General features: G+C 40.1%; 1 protein-coding gene across 3 annotated transcripts in view; it reads left to right on the forward strand.

The window, feature by feature from the left end:
- Window positions 1–21008, forward strand: part of Znf521 (zinc finger protein 521) — a 282622-nt gene that overhangs the window by 150180 nt on the left and 111434 nt on the right. For 2 of the 3 annotated variants that reach the window (XM_034518035.2, XM_034518033.2), the window contains one exon: window positions 4039–4123. In XM_034518035.2, the coding sequence (XP_034373926.1) occupies window positions 4039–4123 (85 nt within the window). The remainder of the gene's footprint in view (window positions 1–4038; window positions 4124–21008) is intronic. The other variant, XM_034518034.2, reaches the window with a different exon arrangement.

Genomic DNA, 21008 nt, shown 5'->3' on the forward strand with positions numbered 1-21008 from the left:
TATTTACTAAAACCTAAGCTGCTACCTCTAAAGATTTTATTAGATTTAACTTAGTATTTTGGGTCAGGTTCTTTGAGTGCTGCAGAATAACCTCTCTGCAGAGTCTTTATTATTAGTCTTCATTAGTGGTTTTTCCAATCAGTGCAAAATGGTGGCTTTCTATATTCTAGCATTCCTTCTTTTTTTCCTTTGCCTAAACCCTCCTATCATTAAGTAGGCATGAACTAAATTCCCTCTTGGAAAAGCCTACTGCTTCCAACCCTTTGGTTGCCAATTGTCAGGCAAAGAAATTACATGGCCAAGTGTGTCGACCAACACACACCTGTAATTTTAGCACTCAAGGCTGAGGAAGAGAATTCCAAGTTTGAAGCCAGCCTGAGATATCCATGTGATTCTGTTTCAAAGCAGTCAAAAAGGAAGGGAGGGAAAGGGTGCAGAGACAGAGACATCATACTTAGAGACTTATTTAATAGTCATAGTAGCGCCTAAGATTGGTTTTCTGTCTTTGAGGGTTACTATGGACTCACTGATTTTTTAAATGCACTTATATTATTTTAAGAAAAAGCAATCTACAACTCTAAAACATAATTTTTAAAAATTCATAATTTTTTATTTAATTTGGTAAGACAAAATGTAGTCTAAAAGCTAATGGGACAGAGATCAAATGGAGATAGAGGTAATCAGAAAAGAAATTTTTAATACTATACATTATTAGAGATCTTTAACCTTTTTTTTTTAAACTTATGAGATGCTCTTCTGAAAGTCTCTGAGTACCTGAACAGAGTATAGCTGAAAACAAAAAATGTCAAAGAGGCACATTTAAATTGTTCTCAAAATCAATCAAAAATAATGAGGTGCTGGGAAAAAGTTGTATCCTTGATAATTACATCTATCAGTATCAGAAAACAAAGGAGAACAATCAGGAGATGACAATCCTGCTCCCAAGTAGCTCATTTAAAAAGGCTAATTGAAAAAAAAAAGTCTCTTTTAAAAATGGGACTAAATTAGCATTTCAAGTAAATTGACAACCTAAGCGTTGATCAAGGCCAATCTGGGGCCCAAACAATGGAAGTTCTGTTTCTACTTCACCTGCTTTTAAGAGAAATTATCTCACTTGACTTTTTTTGTTGTTGTATTTGATATAAACTGAAGCAATTGTCCTGACGGAAGTGGCAGTCCTCCTGCACTCTGAAGCATCAGGTCAGCCTCAGGCACCTGGCTTCACTTGGCGTTCTGTTGATTTCTATGACTGAAAGAAGATACCATGTTGGAAAGCCATTGGACAGCCTGTTGTGAGGTGTCCCTGTTCTCAAACTGAGAAGGGGGTTAAGATAACTGTCTGTTAGACCGGGGATTCATCCTGTTCTTTATAGCCACAGCCTAGGGTTGGGACCAATGGTTTAAAGGGGGAACGGAGGGATTTGGGCCTAGGATTAGGGTGAGTCCTTGATGATCTCAGTTATGCAGAGCTTGCCCAGGTTCAGGTTCACAGGTTAGCTCTGTGCCCTCAGCGGGTGGTACACAGGTGCGCACTGCCCTCACATAGTTACATAAAAATTTATTGGAATGACTATTCTACAGCCCATTTCAATTTACCATTCTAAAAACTGGAAGGTGAAAATGAATTTTATACAGCAGCTTTCACAGCGATGACGCTTGTATGCCATTTGCATAGCATGGCTTTGTTTTGAGGAAGCTGAGGGCAGGCAGTGCTGAGCTAAGTGAAGCTGCAGTATCTAGATGTTATGGTGCCTTCCTTTGAAGTTCTATCTGGCTGCAGATTTGGGCACATGTAGATAAGGACATGGCCATGTTGATATAAAACAGGAGAAAGCATTCTAGACACCGTGAGGGTGTAGAGAATTAGCTCTGTGAATTGTCAGTAGTGACACAAGCATTTTCTTTCAATCAGAGAAAACTTAACAGGGGTCTTTCAATGTGTCGGGTTCATTTTGACCATAGCCATAAGTGCTGCCATTTTATTACCTTGGCTTTTCAAATGGTTTTATTCTTTATTAGTGGACGAGAAGGAAAAAAGCCCTTAGTTACATTCGAGCAACGTCCTCATCAGTCATAATTTTTGGAGACAGTTTTCGACATGTTCTGTGTTTTACTGTGCTAACAAGAGAAAAGACTAGCCATTAAGTTTATGTTTCTTTGTTTTTCAGCAAGGTCACATATCAGGAATGATGCTTGAAGTATGCTAATAAACAATATATAACGGAGGTCATCCGGGAGTAAGAAATATTTTCTAACTAGTTCTAAAGGGAAATATAGTTACAAAAGGGATGAATGTTATTTACACAGCACATGTTGCTCCATACGTCACCGTCGAAGGGTCTCATGAACAGCTCCACGCAGTAAATCGTCCTCCTTGATTGTCAGGGTGTGGAAGCCCTGGTTAGATTTACATTTGGTACATTCAGTCCACTGGATTCTAATGTACAACCACTACTGGGTTATTTAGATACCTGCATTGGAGGCATGCCTAGCTTTTAGGGTTTGCTAGGTATACTGTCCCTTGCTGTAGAAGAAAATACTATGTAGATTATAACAATTAGAAAATATTTATATTTGTGACACTTATCCTTTGTTATCTCAAGTGAAATTACACTTATTTTCATACTTAACTTAGTTTTTATGTCCTAAACAACTTGAGCTCTTCACAATGTGTTATAATTTATTACTTATTAACTTATGACTCCTATTTCATATTAATACCAGTAGCAAAACATGTTATAGGATGCCAAGTGAAATGGCAATCTGTGGGAATTATTACAACCAAACATCACCTGTACACTTTTACAGATGTAATTTTCCCACATTTACAGGTGCACTGTTCCTTGATGGTTTATTTCATGGTAGTAGATTTCATTTTTCAAAATGTTTTTTGATTGTAGATAGCCGTGTATTGCAGAGGGCTGTATGTGATGGTGCATTCTGTAGAGCACACTCGGTTCTTTCATCACTGAGTCAACTCTACATGCACCACGAGAGACTCAGTCTTGAAGACAGGAAGTCACACCACATGCTTCATCTGAGATTTGAGAGAAATGACCTTTCTTCCTGTTTCTGTGTTGCAGTGACATTGAGAGTGTCTGAGTCCGTGTGTGTATGCCCTAAACTGTATCATAAATACTCTGTTCCATCTATTTCACTGGACTGTGGTATTTAATCTGGAACAATTTCCTAAGAAGAGAAAGTACACATTTAAATGAAAGGAATTAGAATCTCAAAAGCAGTACCTACACTTCTGACTTAGCATAAAAATACCTCGTTAAAAGAATGATTTTTCTTGTATGTGTGAGTGTTTTGCTTGCCTGTATGTCTGTGCACCATATTGGTGACAGGTGCCTGTGGAAGTGACAAGGTGGCTGCTCCCCTGGAGCTAGAGTTACAGAGAGTAGTTGTGAGCATCTATGTAGGTTTTGGGAACTGAACCTGTGTCCACTGCCAGAGCAGCGAGTGCTCTTAACTGTTGAACCACCTCTTCAGCCCCATTGTTTAAAATTCTATGACACTTAACTTACTAGTCTATTTACTTCCACATTTCTGGGAGCAAAACCACCATAATTTTAGTGATAATTAAACCATGTCTGATAGTTAAAAGCATTGGTTTTTTGAAACCAAGCCATGTGTTATAAGTATTTTTAATACTAGGGTCTATTTTTGAGCTTAAGAGCATTTATTTTATTATATTATATTTATTATATATATTTATTATATTATATATTATATTATTATATATTATATTATATTTATTATATTATTTTGTTATTATTTCATAATGTGGTGCCTTTGTTCCTTTTAAATGGAATAACATGTAGCATTTGGCTGTCAACTCTCAATGTCCTGATAAGAAGCTCATGGTGCTTTGTTGGAGAAATCCACAGAATGTTAATTAGCCACATAGACAAAACCAACATCTTGGGAAGACCGCTCTGTGGTCAGGGCTTTTTCCCTCTGGTTTGTGTTGGGTGGGGAACATTTATTTATGCACATGTGTCTAAGTAACCGTGTTCCTCCTTGTTTTCTCAGAAGAAGACCTACCAGTGTATCAAGTGTCAGATGGTTTTCTACAACGAGTGGGACATCCAGGTTCATGTGGCGAATCACATGATTGGTGAGTCAGACTCCACCCCTTACTGCTCATCTGTTTTCTCATATGTGTGTACATCAGTGCCTATGTAATTAAATAGAATTAAGGATGAATTAATTGTTCTGCCATCAATGCTTTACCTAGGCATGATTGATTTTTTTTTATTCCTCTTATTAGATCTGGTAAGGCATTAGCGTGTTTTATTTTCTGCAAGGGCTAGTTTAGACTTCTGCAGAGGATTATCTGCGTTCTGCCAGTCAAAGCACAGGTGATTAGCAAATTAAACTTCTAATCATTTTTGCATTATTGAAAACTAACAGGAATGGTTAATGAACTGGATGTTAGCTTTCCATAGAGTTTTAGACAGGTTTTAATTTCAGAAGTTATTATGATAATGGCACTGCTGTGTGTTGCTTAAGCGTCTTTGTATCAAAATCCGAAGTGGTGAGTTTTCTGATGGGGAAACATAAATAATTTAAACTGCCGTAAAATAGTTTATAAGTATGGCTTCAGCAGCCTGGAAATAATAATGATCATAACGATCATGTAAAGAATTCAGGAATCAGGTTTTTCATCCTTCACCAAATTTTCCACAGATCTTTGTGGAAGTGGATAGGGAGAAGACCTCTGAAGTTACTGCAGGCCAGTGATTTCAGGATCGTGCACGTATTAGACAGACTGGAACTAAAGTGACAGCTATTCCACTTATTCATGGTGTCCCATTATCCACTCATTCCTCAGGGGTTACTGCCTGGTTTTTGTTTTTTAATTCGATAATCGCTTAGTAATAACGCCAAGAGTTTTACCAGCCAATTAAACTTTATTAAGCACATCTTTTGCTACTAATAAAATAACAATCGTTATTATTGTGTACTATTTTTGTTACTCATTTGTATTTTTATACCATGAGGGTTTTTTATTTATTTCATACTTACTTCTTGATGTTTTATAAAGCCATAAATAAGTACAATATAATATTTTAAAATCCAGTTAATCTTCCATTGGACTAATAAAAACTTTGTAAGATAGGAAGGCAAATTCGACATTTTTAAACATGGGATTTGTTTCCAGGGGGTGGTGGGGGACCATCTTGTATTGCACCGCATGGAGTGGAGCTCTAAGAAATTCCATCCTGTGGTTACTCCAACCATAGGAAAGCTGACCATAGCAGAACGTAGCAGAATTCAGGAGCATGTTAGAAAAAAAATTAATAGCTTTTCAATAGCCTTAGCTTTTTTTCAGTGATAAGACTTTTTGAACAATTGTTACTGATTTTAAAAATTGGTTAACTGCAACCTGCAACATATACATATGACAGTCAAAGTATTGGTCATTTTATGTCTTTGTTTTTCGTATTTAAGTATGAAGATTATTAGTGATTTCTTATGACTTAAAATAATATATTCTTCACCATGGCAGGATAGTATTAAAAGGTCTTCTTAAGCCCTCAGAAGATAATCACAGCATGGAAGGGATTCAGAGAATGTTTCATGCAAATTGCCTCCTGTTCAGAATTATAAAAAAAAAAAATAGTTCATGTAAACTTTCACAATTGCTGCTTCTTCTTCTTCGTCTTCCTCTTCTTCTTCTCCTTCTCCTTCTCCTTCTCCTTCTCCTTCTCCTCCTCCTCCTCCTCCTCCTCCTCCTCCTCCTCCTCCTCCTCCTCCTCCTTCTTCTTTTCCTTCCAAATGGTACCTGTCCATGTTACCTGTCTCTGTTTCTTCGCTGCTGCTTGGTAGTGGCAGTCACACATTCTGTGTCATGTACAGGTTTCAATAGCCTTACCCTTCAAGTTTTCTAGCTACAAAAAAAGAGTGTAGTGAGCCCTGCTTCTACCCGGGTCCCTTCAGTGTAAAGTTAGTCTCTGGGTTTCTAATTTATCCATCATGCAGATGAGCACTGTGTTAATAATGTTGCCACAAGTAGGATCTAGACTGGATATCGAGTGTTAAGATACGTTGGGCTTTCTGATCTCACTGTCATTCTGTCTGTGCCACTGATGCCTGGCTTATTCCCCCACTTTCTCTATCCCCTTCTCTTCTGTTTGGCTTATATTCTTCCAGTGGTTCATCAGTGCTCTCCCAGGTCTTTCCCTTCTCTATCAGAGTGGATTAATATGACACTCACCTCCCCTTGGGATCTGAGCATTTAACAATTCACCTTCTATCAGAGACGCAAATCCCTTTCCTATCCAAGGAGGGCCTGATTATTTAATATTCAGGCTATTTTTTAATAATAAAATATGTGATTCTCTTGCACTCCAGGCCTAAACAAATGAATAGCATCCACTTAATTGCTCTGTCTGTTGACCAGACATCCAAGTTCTTAAACTCCATTCTCCTTGTTAATATCTAGAGAGAATGTGAAGCAGGAGGGAGTCGCCAAGGCTAAGATACCCCTTTTTAAAATCCCAGTGTGATACTTAGTCTTTCAAATGAGGCAGGCAGCATTATTTTGTTGGCTAAAATACCTCCATTGAGGCTAGGTATTTTTAGATTGTGTATCCATGTGTATTTTTTATCTAATAAAAAAATAATCTGAACTAGACATTTAGTAGAGGAAGAGGGAGTAGGGACTGTCTGGAAGCCTCTTACTCTGTTAAAAGGGTGGGTGTTGTTTTGTAGCTTTTATTTTGTAGTAAGTCTAGAGGAAAGGCCCTGTCTCCTGACAGAAACATGGTCTGCAGACACCTCAATGAGCTGGGACTCAAAAGCCCCCTATAGCCTCGTCCTTTGCTTTTTTCTGGGGAGCACATACATTTTCTAAGTAGCCGCCAAGCCTCTTCTTTCTGGCTATGCTGGTTTCATGCTATTGATGAGAGAGAGAGACATTTGAGAAAGGAAAGCCATTGATGTTTCAACCAGAAACATAAGAAAAGTGTCCTTAAGTGCACTTTGCAACTAGGTGTGGACACATGATCTCAGTTGCAGGGGTAATTACTTGACAAAAAGGTGCCAGAACCTTGGTGTATGCTTATTAAGGAAAACATAAAAACTTTCCTATTTACCAAATTTTGACATAGTTTTGCATATTTATGAATACACACAAACACACACACACACACACACACACACACACACACATTCAGACCAGTAATTACTTAATTACTTAAGGGTTTTTCTTCTTTGCACACACATATTCAGAGAATGAGGGAGAGAACTACACAATGTTTTTAACAACTTTCATAGAACAGGTTAATGTCTGTGCAGATGAGAGGCTTTTTTTTTTCTTCCTTTGTTCCTTTCACACAGTCTTTGTTCATTTTTTACCATAAAGAAGCTATTGTGCACCATGACTTTTAATGCATATCTACCCTTCTCTTTCTATCGAGTGGTAAAGATTTATTGTTATTTTTCTCTGTGAGACTTCTGGTTACTATTATTTGGTACATATTAACAACAAAGAGGTGGAACCAGGAAATCTAAATGTATTTAACCCAGAGAAGGGATTGCCTCATATAAAATTATGAGGCTCAACTGTAGTAGAGTAAATTTGTAAGTGCTTAGAATAAAGGGTTGCTAGGCATGAGATAATATAAAGAGACGGCATTGCCAAGAACTGTTTACGAGGAGCTTAATTTTTTTCACTCTGATAATTCTTGACCAATAATTACCAGCCTCTAATTATCTATTTTAGTTAGAAAGAAATTCTGTTCACTATGGAGGTTGGCACTGCCACTACTAGCACATAAATCCCTAAAGAGATGAATGTGTTCCAAACAGCCACAAACAACTGTCTCATGAACACAGTGAGCAAATCATGAGTGGCTTGTGATAGGCAAGCAGCAGTATGCTCACCATGAAGGGCCAGTCAGCCTGACAAAGAAATGACCAAAGGGGAGAAAGGCCATTATCCTTGGAATGGATTATTGCAGCCACAAACTTCAGAGAGAAGTAGAGAGGATATGCTGTAGCCATTTCTGGCCCTCTTTCCATAGTTCGTAGATGGATTGTGGAGGACTGGACAGAGATCATGTACCTATGGATTACTTTGAAAAAAATCTACCTAAAAGTATTTTCATTTCATTTATCTTTTCATGTTTTTATAAGATTTTGTTGTAATGAGTGCATGTAAGGAATCAGAATATTCCCATTTCGGTTTTTTTTTTTTTTTTTTTTAAAAAAGACTGGAAAAATTCAGACATGCTAATGAGCTTGTCCTTAAAGGTCAAACATGGTGCTAGCTAGCATTCTAGGGAAGAAAATATAGTTATCTCTTAGAGAAGCAAAAATGGAATTTGGTATAATAAACAATAGCTGGCCTGAGAAAAGCAATACAAAAATATTAGCTATTTTTATCCTGGTCCCTGATAGTATCTTATGGATAATTATTTTTAAGGCCATGAAGAGACTCAACACTTGTACAATGCATGCAGGAATATATGTACCCCATGTGATATGGAACATGCTTTATGTATCACTAATGGCAAGACAACAAGAATGCAGAAATCAACTTAGAGGAATTCAGTGACATTTTACTCTGCTCTTACAGTAAGTGGCATTCCTATGCCTTACAGTGTGACTGATGCCCAGGGTGACAGAGGGCATTCCTACCTTTCTTTACAAGGTGGCCTGTTTTCTAATTTATTTCTGTGCCACCTCTGAGACACTTCAGCTCAAGAACTCTTGCTTTAGAATAGAGAAAAGCTACTGCACTGGTCTCTAGAAGAGCTTTGGATTTTACTTGACTCGGAGAGAAATAACAAAATATTTTGACCTTTGCATTAAAAGTCAAAGAGCTATGTTTTAAATTCTCTTCTTTCATTGGCAGTTATAAACCTAATGAATAAAAGTGAATTTGACATAATGTTCATAGGTATGACTATATGTGAGGGTGTGTGTGTGTGTGTGTGTGTGTGTGTGTGTACATGAGAGAGACCATTCATACCATCTTAAGAAATAAAGTCATTGGGATTCTTTGGAGCCATGATTTACATTCATTCTAAATGGGGCTAAAAAAAAATTCTTAAAAAAATTCTTCATTTGGTTACCTAAAAATTCAGAGAATTAAGAAATCAAGCATTTGATGTTGCATATGAGGAAATACTGGTTTATTTCATCAAGGGCTGGATTAAAAGAGATGAAATCTGGGCAGTTTAATGGTAAGAGAAAGCTACCCTCATGTGGGCAATGCTGGCTTATTTGAAAAGCCCATAAAGGGTTTCTGCATGGGCCATACAAAAGGGGTACTTTCTCTTTAATAGCCATCTGTACAGGAGAGATGAGAAGTGGGCCAGGTCATCTCTCCTCAGCTGTCACGATATTAACGTAGGTAATGGAGCAAGCTCGGCGTTCTGCTGGGTGTTGTTTTTCATAGATGTTCATCGATTTACACAGATAATTCTATTTATTTCTTAGAGTTGGTCCAAGTGAGCCAGGCAGAATAACAAACACCAAAGCATTTCGGATGACTTTATCTTTGTTTATAACGTTAACTTTTGTCTAAAAAAAATGGTGTCACACCTACTGTGCAGATGGCCGCGTGATCTGTAAGCCAGCCAAAACATTTAAACAAATGTGTGATCTGGGGATAGATTAAATAAAGGAGAAAGTGGAGTGTGGGCCACAAATTCTAATAATCAGATAATTTTAAGTTGTGTGCAGTGTTGAGCCACGGCCACAGTGATAGCTGGGAGAGCTTGCCAATGACAGCAAGGCGCCGTATAGATCTCAGGATGAAGCCCGTGGCCTGGTAGGCCCCAGTTTCAGAACCACACGTTTGCTGTACAGCTGGCAGCTCTGTATGGGGACATCAGATAAAACTTATGTAAAATGAAGTGTTATTGCTTAGTTTGAAATTATTCAGAGAGGGAATTTTCAGACAGTAACTGAAAACAGAATTCATGTTACCAATGAAGCGGGCTGTAAATCTGAAGAGGCTTTAATTATCTGCACAATTTAACAAAAATTCAAGATGTATTCAGAAAGGACGGCCAGTAGCTACGCTGTTTGAGAGAGCAAAGAGGGCTATGGGAACTTTCCAAGCCTTGTCTACCATCAGCCTTCTGAAAGCAAGAACAATTGAAAAGTACCTCTTGGAATAAGGTGGAGTCTTCTGCAGCTCAGCTGAGTTGTTTGCAGTCACAGGGTTCAAGAGCCTCAGAGTGACCAACTTTGTGCATGACCCTTGCCTGGTGTTGTTATTAAGACACAAATCAAGATGTCTACCCTCGTGTGCTTAGCAACCATGTTTACAAGGGTAAAAGGTACTAGCAATTAGTGTAGTGTCTGATTTACTAACCTCAAAGAACATCTCCTAGGTATTTCTTATGCTAACTTTCTACAAGAAAGGTTTTCATAAACAGACCCACATTTCAGTTTCCTGTCACCTTTTAGGACATGCTGCCCTTTGCGGGGCCACAGAAGAGCCTAGCTCTCTGGCAGAATGGCTGCCAGCCCAGCCTTCTGGCCTCTACGTTGGGTATGGACAGTGGCATGTGGTTTTGCTTCAGTGTCTCATTTTCTCCTTGCCCTTGATTTCTGTCGTCTATGCCACATGAAGTTTGCAGAACATTTCTGAATAGAGACATGGGAATTCATCAGTAATAAATAAATAAAAAGCGGCCCCTTCATCAGTTCAATGCAAGCACACCCACACCATGGAACCCACACACAGGCATGCTCATGGGCATATCATTCATATGGATCCTGACCTATTTCCACAGGATCCATCTGCACCCAGCCAAAGAAAAGGTCTCCCTCCGATGACCTGTTTAGACCAGTTATTTCTTAGTTCTGGGGCCATTGGTAGCAGCAGTAAACAAAGGAGCAGAGAGACAATCTGGAGAGTGGGTGTCGAACTTCAGCTGCTCATCTCGTTGCATTTGGAGAGCTGACGGGGTTTCGTAGGTCACCTTTAGAATTATGCCTATGACAGCAGTAGCTACCTGCCAAGATTGCCAGGTATCTCACGGCTCTCAGGATGACGCCTGTGGCCCGGTAGGCCTCAGTTGGAGGGGTACACATTTGCTGTACAGCTGGCTGCACCGTATGGGGCAGCCGTGTGGGCTGTTAGGGAGCTGGAAAGGAGACAAGCATGAAATTTCTTCTAACCCCAACTCTGTTTTTCTGTACTGTTGGCTGCTTCTCAGATCCTTGACAAAAAAACCAATCAGGCACCCTTTAATCCGCCTGTGATTACCACTGGTATAAAAAGAGAGGCATAATGAGGAAAAATGCCTCGTTTTGTTGCCTTCAAAAGCCAACAAATTGGAGTTAACTTGACAGGAAGTGGCTTAATAATTAGATTATTTATTTATTCCTGACACATATCCCCCTGTTACTAGTCTCAGGAGACCCTGTAGATGCTACGATTTTCAAGCTGCCATTACTTCGCTGTCTTCTGCGAACAAAGAAGCTACTGTCTATCAGTCAATTAAATGCAGTCTTTAAGCAGAGGCTGCGAAGTCCTCAATGGAGAGAGCCCAGGGACATTGTGGCTGATGATTCCTTTCTCTGTACTGTACATCACTCTCTGAACGAAGGTCCCCACAGAGACGGAACAAAGTCATGCATTAAAATATCACTTGTTGATTTGTTTGCTAATGAAGAGCCATTGGACTGTTTGTGTATTTCTGTGGCAAAAATTGTTGATAAAAGGGCCTACTTGCAAGCCTATGTCAGTTCATCTACCCTGAGTGCCTGTTTAAGAGTTATTAAAATTAAAGTCAACAAACAGCAGAATTTGGGGGTGTGTGGGAGCTCTGTGATAACAAGTATCCTCACTCTTCCCATCAAATTCAGCCCACAAAGGCAGGAAGCGTGGGCAAATAGTGTCACCAGCTTTGCAGTCACACTCGCACACACGCGCGCACATGCTGTTTTCTCTTGTAGGCAAGTGCCCTTCCTCGATGTTTAGGAATGCTACCTTTCAAGAATGAGATGTTAGGATCTCCTTATGCAAATAATCTCTCATGCCACTTTCCCCCTGTTTATTGAAAGGTATTTCTGTAACTATTTTTCTAGCCTGAATATTCCTAGGAGTTTTAGGAGGGAGCTAATAAAGGTAGGTCAGAAGCAGGACGCCAGCCTCGTGTCCTGGACAGAACTGTGTCTTTGTTAACTTTCTCCTTTTCTTTCTTCTGTGATACTCAAGTTCCCTGTAGACTCAGACCCCACACCTTACCACATTCCTTATTTCTTCCTGCCCCAAGTTTGCCATGTGTGGTGCCCGTCTTTGGTGCACCCCTGAGTTCCCGTTAAATGCCTTGGTGGATGGAATGAACAGCTGAAGTTCATATGGCAGACTAAAGACCTATCTGAGCTTGGAAACGTAAATAATATTATGACAGCCTTCTGATGAAATATTTAGTTGTGGCTCAGCCACTGAAAAAGATATATACATTTGGAGTTTAACCCGGGGCCTCTCTGGTCTTTGGAAAGTGTTCCTCTCTGTTGCAACAGACTTTGTAAAGAGTATTCAAGGATTTAACTCTGGCTTTCACAACTGTCCGACAACAGACTGTGAAACACTAATTCAGGCATCACCAGATTGCCGGATCTCCTCTCTCTACCCTGTTATTCCAACTCATTTGTTAGAAAAAGCTTAGGTACTCGGAGGTGTTCTATAATAGAAAATGAATTTGAAACCCTTTCATTAATTGGTGATTAATATGTTTCAGGATTAGTTTAAGCAGGGCTCTACCTCCTGCCCAGTCAAGTATGTTCTGGTTAATATCCAATTATCTGCACCTTCGTCGTTATTATGTCTTAATATTTCAGATATGATACCAGAAACTTGAGAGTCATGCTAATGAGGAGCACAGAGCAAGAATTAACCAATGACATACTCAATGATCCTTGGTGAAGAGTCTCCTTCCTTCCCCCCAACACACTGCTTCAGCGTCCTGCGAGCCCTGACTGAGAAGGCAGACTTCCAGCTACAGCAGGCGAGAATTAGAAAATCAATCGTTCTCCCTTTCAAATAATACGATCTCGAATTTGCAGTGTGTTCACCGCAAACCATTGTTTCATTTCATTTCTCGGAGGATAAAATAGAACTCAGCGAACCTATTTGTGTTTCCCAAACAGGAAACGCTGCGTCCCTTTGCCTCTCCGTTTAAACAAGCTGCACGTAGTTACGCCTCCAACGGATGCTTAATTCAGACTAATGTGGTGTCCCTGTAATATTTCACTAAGGAAACACGTTTCCCCTGCCAGTCTTTTATTCTCTTTCTCCAAGACACAGTGTCATGCTAGAGACCAGCCACACCTCCATTCAGTGGGGTTTTCCCAGGTCCATTCACTTTTGAGATCTGACTTGGTCCCGGGAGCTGTGGCTGCTATTGCTGCCTGGTGCCCCATGTCATGTTGTGGTGCTGGTGTTCTGTGTGTTACCCTTCCTATGCTGTACAGTAACAAAGCCACATCAGTAAATTGCAGTGAAGGGAGATTGCCGCACAGGGATCCCTACTACACCTTGGGATCCGTTTGCATCAGATTATTCTTTTTATTGTTTTCATTACTTACCATTTTCTTGACTCCTTCACTGCACAGCTTGCTGTTGGCCACCAGTGCACCATGGAGGGGATCTTGAAGAACAAGACAAACATCATTTTTTTTTCTTCTCTGAGGAACATACCAATACCATTCAGTTCCAAAGCCAGAGAGTGCAGGGTGCCTCTGTGGTTCTTTATAGCACCTGACTTTCTTGAGTTCATTTACAATGTACTTTCCCTCAGCTACTTAAAAGAATGAGGCAGTGAGTAGGAAAAGAAGAGAGGGCACACATTACATTTTTCCACATTGTATGCAGATGTCATTAATCTATAGTGAATGGATGCAGTGACCATTCCTGATGTGACCCTCCCCAAGAAGCCTTCAGTAATTTACAAAGGCATCTAGATGCCATAACTGGCTCAACACCACGATTTCACGATCAATATTTTTACAATACTTCTTAAAACAAAACAATTAGTGCCCCAGCCTCTGACTGAACACAACTGTGCCTTTGCTTCTCTGTCTCTTCTCTGTATGGGCTTTCTCCCTTGTCTTTATTTTGCACCATTTTATTTCCGTGTCAGGAATGCTCAGTGTTTTCTCTAGATTAGACCTCAAGGGCTTAGTATATTCTGTGTCTATTCCTGCCCCAGGCTTGCAGTGTGCAGTGCCCATCTCTGGTACACTTCCCCTTTTGTAGTAAACACTGTAAACAAATGGTTTTCCCTTATTTTCTGATCCCACCTCTGCTCTCTACAAGCTAATAGCAAACCAACTTGGGTGGAACTCAGAGAATGTATGTGCTCATTGAAAGCACTGTGAAGACGGCTTTAGCCTCTGAAGAGTTATGTAGTAAGTTTTGGTGGCTACTAATCTCTTTGGTGTCATAAACGTGGTATCTGTGACCATGCTTCTCCTACCTCTGAGTGTAGCTATTTTTTTTTCTCCTATGAGGCTGTGCAGCATTCAAGTTAAAAACTGGACTGAGAACTGACACACCTCCAATTGAACCATCAAGTCTTTTAAAACTGCCTGGCCAGGACGCCAGTCTCAGGCTGTCCGACCATACACACTTCCGATTGTGGGCCAAAGAGCATTGATTTTTAGCTGTCATTTCTAGAGCACATATTGTAGAATTGAAATTTAAACCTTAATCCACTCAGTAATGCAATTAATTTTTAATGTGCAGTAATACTAATTGAAATGGCTTGAATTTAGTAAGTCACCACAAGACATTTTCAAAAGCAAGTGTCTCCACTCAGGACTAGAAGAATAATCATTGTCATGATGTTTACTGAAGAAATGCTCACTTGCTCTGCAGGTCTTCAGTTGAAAGACAGTTTCTTTAAATTACAGGATAATATGTATTTTTAAGAAGAGAGCTATGGTTTGCGGGGGGGGGCTGTGTGGAGATTCCTACTTTGTAGCCACTGTTAAAGAGTAAATGTTAATTTTTCAATGTATAATTTAGCAAGAAATATATAAACAAGTTTGCAAAGCTAATCTTAATGTGCTGAGAATGTCCTTGGCAATAGCTACAAATAAAGTCACTCTCCAGAAATGTCACAGTCAATACTGAGATGTATAGACGTTGTGTCCGGTAAATTTCACTGTGTGATGTATTTTGTATTTGTGAGATCATTTTAATTAAAAGTGCTGCAATCAAAATCAGCATTCTGGATGGGCAAGCTCATTACATGAGTCGGACTTGAGGTATTATTTCCAGATTTGATGGACGTGATAATCTGTTGTTTTGTTTTGGTGTGTTTATGTTCTGCTAAATTGACGCTATATCCTGCTTTCTTATATTCTGAAGCTTTAACCCTTACAGACTATTTCACAAAGACCTTTTAAATCCCTTGTGAGGGTTTTTTTCCTAGCCACAATACAGAAAATTTTTCACAGTAAAAAACAAATAGGTTTTCAGTCATTTCTACACTATAAAAGGTTCTCTGAGCACATTTATCTGCTAGTAAATGAGGACTTTTTAAAATGCATCAGTTCTGATGAATGAGCTTGCCCGATGTTCAAAACGAGCACCAGCATTAAGTTAAAAAGGCGGGGGAAGGCTCGGTATATCATGCTTCCACAGCCCTCACATTATAGTATTTAATAAGCCAAGAGCGCTGTTAAATATTTAGTGCAGGTTCCCTCGTAACCCTAGCATCTATTCAAATGGGATTTTAAGACATTTTTGCAGCACATAAGTAAAAATGATATCCGAGAACTCGAAGCAGTTGTAGCGTGGCATATTTTCTAAATGAAGTGTAGGCTAACGTGGTACCAATGAGTTCAACAGATCTGCACCACGAAACCTAAATCCATTCCCATCCCTTGGATTCAGAGTTGAAACTGACTTTCATTTCTCTCATGGCTGAACCATGGGTGCTGTGGAGATCCACAAAGTGCAAAATTGGCACTGGTGTGTTGAAAAGGGAGAGAGCTTGGTTTTGATCATTCTAAGCCTTGCAAACATCAGCTGAACTTTATAGTGAACATCTCCTCTGTTTTCAGTTAATAAGGGGAACAAAAGGAGGAACAGTGAGAGAAAATCAATTGGTAATCCATCCCATCCAGATTAGCCAATCACAGTGCACAGAGTACCTTGGGCTCTGCTAGCATCTGTTTTGGGTGTGCTGTGGCAAATACTAAAGTGTGAGTAATTGTTGTAGACAAATATAGTGGGCTGTAGATCATTTCAGGTAATATCTGATGGCTATTATCCAAATAGTACTGCTCTTTTAATCTGGAATGCACATTAGTTTGTATTATAAGAGTCCACTGTGAAATTCTACTGTCTGTGTGATGCTGGAGTCACTGCTGGCCTAGTGGTGGTGGTAGATTAGAACTCGAGTAGACCCTTGCAGCTCTGTTCTGTTGCCAGCTTTGAAGCTGTAAGGATAAAGGCTAAGGTTGGCTCCACTTTCTAAGTAGCGTGGGTTGGATTCTTCTCAGACCCTATTTGTCCACCTTTAATTTCCCTCCTGTTTCATTTGCAGTCAGTGGCCACAGAATTCATTCAGACTGCACAGATACACGTGCCGTCTGCAAAAGATGGCCTCCTGCTCTTGACAGCAGAAACATAAGAATCCTGATGACCGAGAAGAAATACACTTTATTTTGCCATTGTGTGAATCACATGGATGCCCAAATAAAGTATTTCATGAGAAAGAATGGATAAAGGAGATGGCTTCATGTCTACAGGAAGCGGAAGGGAAAGATGGCGAGATGAGCTTTAGGTATAGGTGTGTTTAATATGCAGTGCTTGATGTATGTTGACCTCAGGTTACAAGAGTAGAAAATCCCATTTTCCAGCTTGTTTCAAATGGAGTAAAAATGCTGCTTCAGTTGGTTTATACTACTCACATTGGGAAAGGTGCTTATACTGTGATAATTATCATCAAGGAATATTAATGTGTTCAGCATTTGTAACCCAAAAACTCATTATGGCTTAAGCTGCGCATCATCTGTGAAGAGAGAGCTTTGCCAGAACCCGCTCATCACAGGGGTTGCCTCCTGCTTGCTGTGGAGTGGTCAGAGTACTGTGAGAGGTCACTCGGGCTATTTTTGAAAGCTGAAGTTTTGCAGTTTTTGAGTCGCTACCTTCTGTCTAAAGGGCTCATTGTTTTCTGCCTCCAAATGGCCTTCTTCGTAATGAATGCATAGGGAAGTGCAAGGAAGAAGAAGATTCAATCGATGAGAGGTAGCTGTGCCTCATGATGTCAAATGTGAGAGGGCTGGCGTGTGTGTTCCATACCAAGATAATTGAAGTGTTTGTGTCCCCTCTTCTGTCACTGAGTGAAGGATGCATTTACAATGGTTTTCGTAGTGTGGGTGCCCTTGGGTTTCAGATGGAAATGCCCCATTGGGGCTACACTTCACAGCCCTCTGGCTGGAAAGTGTGTGAATAAGACTGCAGGGTCAGCCTTCCTCTCTGAGCGGCAGCGTCCTTAATTAGTCTGTGACAATCTTCCATATGAGCCTGAACTGCCCGCCGGATGGCTTCTCACACAGTGAAGACATTTCTGTAATTCATAGATAGATGTTTTTATGTTTGCTTAAAATCTCTTGGTGGAGACACAGACTTGTGGGAAACAGAATCACTGGGCCTTCCCAGCACCCTGGCACTTAATCTGATTAAAAGACCACCATTAGTGACCATAGGTGGCTCGTTTGCTCAGAAACTGAGCTCACCTGTGTTGGACAGCTTGCTGCAAGGAAACTCTGTGCCTGCAATAGTTTCACGTGATTAAATCCCATTATTTCCCCCTACTGATCCATCCCCTGTCATTTCCCATAAGTCACCTTGCTCCCTGCTCTGTGTTATGGTTTGTGTAGGCCAGGCAGAGAGCAGGAAGGCTCAGCTCTATCTGCCTGTCTGGCTTTGCAGGGCTGCTGTGTTTCAGGGGTCAAACTGTGAACCTGGCCTTGCTCCTGGGAGGACTAGAAAAATATGTTTCATAACTTTCCATAGACTTAAGTGAAGAGGATGAAGGAAAGCCATGAAGCCCATAGGCTGCGTTTAGATGAGCTGTTAGGTGGAAATTCATCAAGCAGGAGAGCTGACTGGTGTTGAGGAGGCTCCCTCACCGTGAGGGGTCACTGCCTTGGGTCCAGAATGAGTCCTTGCTGAGGGCTTTGGGGGCTAGGGTAATCATTCAAATAGCCCAGCAGGCACAGACACACAAGTTGATAATCTCCAGGCAAGTTGCTGAAATGGGAACTTACTTACCTGTTACAATCACTTACATGAAGGAGTGCTGACATACTCAGGGCCAGGAATTCAGCATATCCAGAGGCTGCGGGCTGGTTCCTGGGAAAGCAATTTGTTTCGGTGTCGTTCTTGTTGTTTGCTTTTGAAAGCAATGGAACCTTTATTTTATTCTGCAGAGCACTAATGCTACGTAATGGATGGAGGTCTTGGATCCAAACCAGGCTCTGGGTAGTTGGTGGCTGGAGCCCCGGCAGTGTAAGGCAGCGATGCTGCGGTGGCACCATTTCTATGAGGATGGAAACTTAATAATCTTTATGAATTTTGAGTAACTCATAACTCCACTTCCTCACCCAAAGATATATTATGAGAAGATTGCTTCTAAATCCTTCAGACATTCTCCGCACTTATGATACATGCCACCCTCTTTACCTTGAGGCGTTAGAAATGGATGTGGCTTCTCTCTTCATAAGAGATAAAAATGTATACTTTGGAAGGAGCAAATTGCATTTCCCTGCTTAAGTTCACTATTTGCACATGATGTGGGGGATCCAAACGTGAAGAATTGCTTTTGACATTATTTCTCTGGCTCCGATGTCCCAGGCCATTACATTACTATGCTGAAATGCCCTGTCAGAGCAGAAATGTGAGGTTGAAAACCTGGAAAGACACCACACCCTGAGCCCATCTCATTTGCTGTAACCCTCACTTCTTTAATCATTCAAATGGTTTGATTCATCTTAGTGATGAAGTAGTGATTGAATAACATGCATCTCTCAAGGAAGTAAGACCAAGTGCAGGATTGTTTGGAGGCAACAATGAGCACTCATTTCTAGAGAAAATGGTGATGTTTAGCTCCTTCTAAAAGTCCATTTCACATACTTTTTAACTTGAACCAGAACGAAATTTTAATACATAGCCTGCACTCCAGACATAGTGGTGTAATTTCTAATTCAAGCTTTCTTTTTTAAAACAGAAGAAATGCTTGCAGCTTTCTTTGTATGTTTGTGTGTGTGTGTGTGCGTGTGTGTGTATGTGTGTGTGTGTCTATCTGTTTGTGTGTTTCCAGTAGCAGTCTTTCCCACCCCAAATTCACTGCTTGGCCACTCCCTGTTTTGTGTTTAACATGTTTCCAACAGCTCAGAGAGCTTGGACTAACGTGAAATGAAAACCATGGAACTCATACTACAGTCTGATGTTTGAAAGAGAGATATTGGAAAAGGGTGTTTTTTGGCTTCACTCCCTTTTTAGATGTAATTGCTGCTTCATTAGAACTTGGAAGAGTTTCCTGTGGTTAAATTTAATCAAATGGTTCAGAATAACAAACTTGTACACTCAAAATTCCAGGACAGTTCTGTATATGAAACATGATTTTTATATAGAGTTCATATACACTTAAAATGTGTTCGCACATGCATCTATGCCACGCACACACATACACACATTCTACATATCACCACCACCAGCAAGAACAACAAGAAGTTTACAGAATGCTATGAGATACTATGGCAAGCTAAATATCTTCTCCTTTTTTGTTGAGTGCTGTTAAATGACCATGTCTAGACTTCTGAATCATAGAAAATACATTTTAAGGATCTGCAGTTCTTTGGTTATGGCACTAACCAAAACTTGAGCACCCACATTTGAGGATACCATGGGCTGTACTTAAACATGTGTCAGGCGTGTGTTCTACTGGGCTATAATATGCAGTCGCTACCATTACTGTTATTAAGCAGCTGGGGAAATTGTGTTTGCGCTTATGGAGACAGAGTCATCTCTGAAGTCTGATGCCTTGTTGACTTCAACTGATGGGCTATCCACTATTCGTCTAGCAATGTCTTCTCTAGGTGTTGAGCTGGGGAGACTGTGTCCCTGTTGCTTCAGAGTCTGATGTGGATGCCATTTTCTATACAACAAAACTAATCTTTGATTTATAAAAGAAGAGGAAGAGGAAGGGGAAGGGAGAAGGAGAAGAAGAAGGAGAAGAAGGAGAAGAAGAAGAAGGCTAAAACTATGATTTTTCCATTAAAGGTGGTAAGAGTTTAGGGTAGTTATTCTATTACATTTTCATAAAACCTATTGCTTCGAAAAAGCTAAGTTACATTTCTGTGTCAGAAGTCTTTGGAGAATTCTTTGGAAATAGCAGCAAGTAGGCAACAAAGTGACAGAAGTTACTGGTTTGGTGTAAATAGACGAGAGCAGAAGACATTGCTATGCATAAGATCTAGCATGCAAGCATACAGTGAAGGGATGTGCATGGCTCTGCAAAGTAGCAAGCAGTTATGTTCATCTCCTTTTGAAAGGTGAGTTGATGGATTTAAATAACAATAGCCTTGCTCTGAGTGATGTTTAGATTCCAGAGTCACACTCCCTGCAGTGTATGGAAACACATAGCTGCAGAGGTATTCTGAGAGCACACACTGTCATTGTGTGACTCTTGTCAGACACAGGAAGAAGCTTAGGAAACTTCAGCTCTTCTAGAGGCCTCTTCCTAGACTTCTAGAGACTCTTTAGTGTCCCTAAACCTCAACTTACTATAGGAAAACTGCGAAGGGAATAATTCATTTATTGAACATGCAGTGGAGCATGGAAAGGGTATTGGGGTAACAACTTGTCAGAATTGGCTTTTGTTATGGGGTTCTTTTTAAATCAAGATAATTTATTAGATGCCAAAATATGTTATTTGGTAGAGAAGGAGTCATGAGGGAAGGGTGGGCCTTTTGTTAATATTTTTCATAAATGTTGCATCGCTGCTGTGTTC

The sequence above is a fragment of the Arvicanthis niloticus genome, chromosome 14, assembly GCF_011762505.2.
Source record: "Arvicanthis niloticus isolate mArvNil1 chromosome 14, mArvNil1.pat.X, whole genome shotgun sequence".
Lineage (NCBI taxonomy): Eukaryota > Metazoa > Chordata > Mammalia > Rodentia > Muridae > Arvicanthis > Arvicanthis niloticus.